Genomic DNA, 6,832 nt, shown 5'->3' with positions numbered 1-6,832 from the left:
TATTCCAGTTATGGTATGCCTATGATGACCTTGGATTCTATAAAACTATATCCTAAGGTAGTGTGTGTGTATGTGTATGTACTGGGGTGGGGATGTTAGAAGACAATCTTCTTGTTTGCAGTAGCCTCACAACACTGCCTCGCTCTCAAGGCTTGAGCAAGAAATTTTGTTCCATATGTTAACAGGTATTTGGAAATTGTCCTTTCGGAGAGCATTCCAGCTCCTGCTAGGACATTGGCAGGAGGTATACAAATCTCATCCTCATCGAGATTTCAAAGTGCCACTCACGTAGTATCCTAAAATGTCAATAAAAGACTCTTTATTCATAAATAACTAATATGCAGTAATTTACGTCTGTACATTTATCTCGAAAAGTCGGTAACCATCCAGTTTTTTTTTTTTTTTTTTGCAAACTCTACATAAAACATCCAAACCGTCCATTTTGTTCAATACAATATAACACAGCTGTTTGGCATTACCAAATATATATGTATATATATTTATAGATATGTACATGTGCTGAAAAAGAAGCCAGTGCAGCCTTTTCTAAGAAGTCCATCCAAGTATTTACTGTACAACATTCAGAATTTACATTGATAATACAAGGCACAAAAAGTGTGGTATGAAGCCAAGGCTATGCTTCATTCAACCTCTCTCCTCTGGCTTGCTCACTCCTTCAGCTTCATGTCAAATTAAGTGTTCAGCCCTGCTTTATTTTATTTTTTGGCTTTGAACACATCAAATAAAAGTTGAGAGTGGTATGGGTTTGAGATGTGAATCACTTGAAAGAACACCCCCACGCACCTTCCCAAAATAAACGGAACAAAATGAAATCTGTTTTAACATCTTCCATGCAGAAATGGAGGTATGCAAGTACTCATATGTTTTGAGTTTGGGTCAGAAGATGAGCCAGTTTTCCTCTAAATGCTTAGGTTGGCAACGTTTCTAGGTTGAGACTTCCTGGAGTGCATGTACCAATCAGACATCATTATGAAGAATGGGTAATTCTGAGTCTTTATTCCAATTTGGAAAAGGAGAACATTGTTTTTCCAACCAGAAAATTCACAGATTCTGAGTGCTTTCCCACCTTTGTATAGAAAAGTTTCGAATGGGAGTGACCTACATAATCTAGCATAAACCTTCGAGGGTGTTTCTGATTGAAAGTTTTCAGTTACCCTCTGCTGAGGCTTATATTCCTGACACCTGGCACAGGGTGCTCTGTCTCTCAGCATCATTGGAACTAGCTAATGGAGGGATACTGGAATTATTAGGTCTATTTCTGATTGTAATGTCTGTGTTTCAGTAATGGGGTCATAAGGCATGATATTCTGCTGACAAACTCCCCTCAAATATTGTCTCTCCTTTCTATGATTCACCAGAACCATAGTTAAATTTCCTCCTACATATATGAAAATTTAAGAGAATTACATAATTTGGCCAATGTTGGGATTTGAGTGTAAACAGCGCTTGAAATTAGTTAAATACTTTTTAGGGTTAGCAAAACTGGAGGCAAAAGGGCATTTCCATTGTAATCATGCCTTTTGTGAAAGTATTTTGACACGCATTCCCATTCATGCAAAGAACTACCTTACCAAATTTAGTAATATAGTCTATAATTCAAAGCTATAACTTTTTTGAAAAATAAATAAGATGGAGCCCCGCTGAACTCAATATTAGTAGTGGGGAAGGGAATTTTTAAGCTTAGGTGTAACCATGAAGCTTTCTGCCTTTTTCATCTTTGGGTCAGATGGAGGGCGGGTGCTAGGACATGAAGTTTAAATGTTACTGCCTTAGGTCCACCCAATGAGGACATTTCCAATCCATGATCTTCACAGCAAAAGGAAAAAGCAATGAGTAGCTGCTTCAAAAACCACAATTATTCTATGTGAGTTAAATTTCCTACTTCAGATCACGGTACTACACACTAGTGACTAATGGCCAGGTCTGATTTCCATCCCCTGTTACTTTTCGAAGAATTACAGTGTACAAGTTGCCATTTTGATGTCATGAATGACCCTGGAGTGGGGATGTGAGGAGTTCATGGTAGACACTGGCTCTCCTAGAATTGCTTTTGCAAAAACACCACATGCTGTCAATACAGCCAAACAGCTTTGTAACGGCAGCTTTTGAAAGAGTTTGGAACGTAAAAACACAAAATATGCAACACATCTAAGATTAGTAACATTTTCACTTTTGTGACATTGGACAAAATACATTTTTGCTTGTAGTTCAGGAAAATTCTATGCAGACAAAACAGTGGAAACTACGGAAACGGTGGCCATTCAGCTTTTGGCTAAAGCATCGATTTTCAAATACAGCGCTATGGCAACTAACACCAAAGGCAAATACAATTGTGTCATTCTCTGTAGGCCACCATTTTGCTCTCCCATTTGCTGTGGCCATCACCTCTAGTCCAGTCAATGAGAGTTACTGAGGATTCAAACTCTGCAATGTTTCATGAGGAAACAATGAAAATGGGCCACAGACAGTGGGCCAGAGAGGAAGATTTCTCAGCTCCTTCACGATTCCTGTGACCTTTACAGAGCTGGAACAAAGACCTCTGCTAGAACTTTGCCTTCAACACGTCTGATAGCTATATCACTCAACACACTTACAGAGGGCAGAGGGACTAAGAAATTGAAGAGAAAATGGCTCAAAGGAAAAACAAAAGCGTATCAAGAGATTTTAAAACATTTTGAAATTCACAGATAAATTTGCCAGAAGTTTGGCAAGTAGAAAATACTATCTAAAACCAATTATCCTATTTTAATCATCTACATTTGTTTATCAATTCTGATGCTGAGAATGTTTCTCAAGGTAAATAGTTGCAATAAATCCAGAACGTTTAATCCAAAGAGAACCCTGTTTTAGTGATTTGACTTAATATCCTCTCCCAAAGACAATTGAAAGAAAAATATAGAGACCTCGGCAAAAGACACCACCTGCAGTTGGAGATAAAAATAATAATAAAAAAGTTCTTCTCTTTAAAGAGGACTGTGTCAATTCTTTTTCATCTCTTACAAAAAGGCCAATAAAATTTTTGTGGGCACACATCTGAGTTTTATGAGACTTCCTGCACTGGTAAATGAAGTCTGCATTTAAATCCATAGAGCAAGCTTCCTTTTGGCTTAAAGGATTTTAATGTAAACCAGTAAGAATGTACAAGCAATGTTGTAAAAACTGTAAATTAACTTTATGATGCTACAGTCTGGTGAAGTTGTGAAGTACACCATTTTTTAAATTCATAATTTAAAGCCATATTTAAAGCATGACTATTAGACTTAAATGCCTTTGAGGACTGAAAAAGACTTGGCATTGAGTGGAATATTTTTGTAAAAATTTTAAGTAACTTACCAAGTACTCGAGGCCACTTTTAATTTTGTTTCATTTTGCAATAGGACAGTAAAATTTCCAAATTAAGTCCTTGGATAGATGAGTAAATCTCTTTTAAGAGGGGCATTTGTGTTGTGACGGGCACATATTATAATAGGACTAAATTTAGGTCACAGTGAATAACTGAGTTCAAGTGTAAGCTAACTTTTTATCTGATCCGCAATTCCACCTCCTCCCCCACACCTTGGTTTGTAAATCTCACAAACATGGGTTCTCTTTGAAATTGTATTGTAACATACTGCGCAATCCTGACATGCAGTGACCACAGAATTTCATATATTTTTATAGAAATCCTATGTAGGATCCTAGCAGAAATAAGTAAAAGAGAAACATAAAGAAGAAACAAAATGGGCTGAAGGATGAATTTGATTGAACTGTAGGGTGAAGTCTGAGGTGAATTATGTTAACTTCTTCCTTTGTTATCCTATATGATATGATGTTCAAGTGTGTTTATAAAACCCAGGCCAAAGGAAAAAAAAAAAAAAATCCATGGGAGGGAACTCCAGACATTCAGGGATTGACAACAATCTCGTCTCATCCTAAAGTAATCTAGATAGATTTGAGGGAAAATCATTTAGAATTTTCATCTATTTAAAAATACTTAAAACGTATCAAACATCTTAAAAAAAAAAAACAAAAAAAAACCCAAAAAGACCTGTGTAGATTCACAGAGTAGATGAAACAATTATAACTCCAATTAGAAGGGAAGAGGGAAAATGCTTAGGATGGTTTAAAACAAAAATCCTCCAAGATGGATTCTAACATAAGCTCTATAATGTGCTTTCTACAAGTTTTTACTCAACAGTGAATGCAGATTTCCTCTGCACAACACCCCATGCCAACCAACTTGTGACTGGTTGACCATCTACTCTCTCTTTCAGAAATTCTATCAGTGATGTCAGATGATTTACATTTTCATGCTGTTTATCTATTGTTTCCTAGAGGAAATAAATAAGTTAAGCACACTAGCAAAAGGGTGTTTTCCTGATCTTGATATGGTATTGTGAAAATATGCTTGACAGTTCTAAGATGATTTCTTTGTTCTATATCATAAGCCTTTGGTTCCTGAGAAAAGCGAGATGCTTTTGAATTACATGTAGCAAAGCCTTCTATCTAATATAGGGGACCACATATACCACACATTCAAGAGTTCTTCCATGCCTTACTCATGGTACCATAAATTCAACTCATCTTTAGGCCTTTTTCACGTGGCATGGAGATTCACAACATTATTATTATTTTTTACAAGGGATCTACAAAAAAGTTGTTTAAAAAAAATGGATCATATCCCAACTGCCAAGTACTCCCCACCTCCCCCATTCCCTGATTACTTTTTATTTGAATGTAGCCAACTCTAAGTAGCTGACTAGCTGCCTTGTGGTTTGTCTGGGTCCTTGACTTTGGTTGTCCTGATTGTGAACAGCAAATTAAAATATCCACCAGAAGATGAGCAAGAACAAATCTGTTTATCTTTAGTCTACCAGGACATCTTGTCAAAAATGATTTAATAGGATAAAAAGATGGAGTAAAGTGATAAGATGAGGGTCATGAATTATCTGTGGATTTCCATCCTCCACAATATCACTGCCTCCTAATATAAAAAAAAAAATCATAGAGCAATAGCCATATGTTAATGGTTCTATAGAGAAAGCATATTCAGGGAGACTGAATAGTCATAGCGTGAAGGCTCCCTGAACAATGCATGTGGTTTCAGGGACACTGTGTAGAGGTATTCCTCAAGTCTATGTACTCGGATATCATTTAGAGCAACGACTATCCGCTAATTTCCCAAGAGGTAAAATGAGGATCACATATAGCCTTACTGAGAGATTCTGTGATGACATAGTACCAACATGTTAGACAATTTCAAGAATCTGGATTGAAAAATACAGTCGAACTCATTTTCTTGTAACAACAATGCTAGAGAACTAGATCAACACATGCCTCCTGGAATTATAGCTGATTTGAGGCCTATGACATCTGCAGTTCATGTGTATTTGAATCTGCTTTAATCTCTCCTGTCTCCATATCCATGTAATAAGCTGTGTTCTAATAGCACTCAGCAATTTGAGTAGCTTAGATGGGAATAGAGATGGTCACGCTTTGTTTCGTTAGAAAAAACAACTTTCCATATTGACAAGTTTAATTATGCTCCTTAATACCTCTCTACTGCAAGAGGTAAGGAAGAGGAAGAAAGAATAAGGGTAGATTTGTCTCAGGAAAAAAGTAAAAGGTGGAGTACACTATAAGAACTAGTTTGTGGTCTGTCTTACCTCTCCATTTTGTCTCCATTAAGTGGCTAGAAGAGACAGGGAGCTGGTGCTGGTGTGATGTGCTCAGATTCTAAATTCAATGCCCTCCTTGACGTTGTTGAAGTCATACAATTGGGTTGGCAACCCTGTTTCACGTCTATAAGCCAGTTTTATAATGATTTCTGACATCACAGGTGCCAGTTGGTAGAAAACTCTGACAATCTAGTACCAGAATCAGCTGGCCTTTTGGGGCACATCATTAAAAACCTGTTTCAAAACATGCACTTAATCAATCTCTGCCTTCCCAGCATTATTGTAGCTCATCTTTTCCCACAGCTACTTCTGCTCTCACTTTCATCCTTGCCACTACAAATCTGAGGAGTTAACCCAAACGTGCATTCCAAGGAGATCATAGAGCCCTCTTATATGTAAGAGAGCTTGTACTTTTCGCTATTAACATGTTTTACCTATATAAAATTTAGTTTCTTCCACAGGGGAGTCTCACTGATTGTAAATGAAGGCTGAATTCCCCCAATGCCATTGGGCAGAAAGCAGCCTCTTTCTTTCCCATTTAAAGCAAATGTCCCCAAGCTGGCCATCACTCTGTCTCATGGGAGGAAGTGGACTAGAGTCCATTTTGCCTGCTGTAGTTGAAGTCGGCTTCATCAAGCTGGGATTCTGAAATATTTGAGAGTTTCGTGTGTGTCCTCCCAATCTCTTCAAGGGCACAGGCCAGGGAGTCAAGATCACCATCATGCTGATGACGAGCTTCCCACAGGTTCAAAATGACAGCAGATGGGCTACTTTGTGTAGCAAAATAAGATAAATTCCTAGATGGAGAGAGTTAAACAAAAAGAAGAACAAAACAAAACATGAAAATAAAGGAATAAACACCAATCATCATAAGAGAATTAAAATGAATTTTAATAGATATTTTTACAGAAGGGATAAAAAGCTTATAGTAAGGCAGGTCTGGGGCAGTCTAATTTGTATCTCAACACTCAATTGAAACTGGGTTGTGGAATGTTACCAATAACCTTATCATCTCCCGAGTCTTGTTTTGCCTTCCTTGTTTGTTTTGTCTTGTTTGTTTTACAGACAGGGTCTTGCTCTGTCACCTAGGCTGGAGTGCAATGACACAATCATAGCTCACTGCAGCCTTGACCTCCTGAGCTTAAGTGATCCTC

At 37.5% G+C, this 6,832-nt stretch overlaps 1 protein-coding gene across 7 annotated transcripts in view; it reads right to left on the bottom strand.

Annotated features, from left to right (window-relative positions):
- Positions 1–289: 289 nt before the first annotated feature.
- UNC5D (unc-5 netrin receptor D) overlaps positions 290–6,832 on the bottom strand; it is a 576,267-nt gene continuing 569,724 nt past the window's right edge. For all 7 annotated transcript variants that reach the window (XM_009212864.4, XM_009212868.4, XM_009212866.4 and 4 more), the window contains one exon: positions 290–6,475. In XM_009212864.4, coding sequence (XP_009211128.2) covers positions 6,271–6,475 — 205 coding nt within the window. In that variant the 3' untranslated portion in view covers positions 290–6,270. The remainder of the gene's footprint in view (positions 6,476–6,832) is intronic.

Source organism: Papio anubis, chromosome 8 (genome assembly GCF_008728515.1).
Source record: "Papio anubis isolate 15944 chromosome 8, Panubis1.0, whole genome shotgun sequence".
In the NCBI taxonomy this organism is placed as follows: domain Eukaryota; kingdom Metazoa; phylum Chordata; class Mammalia; order Primates; family Cercopithecidae; genus Papio; species Papio anubis.
This window is presented reverse-complemented; position numbering and strand designations above follow the sequence as displayed.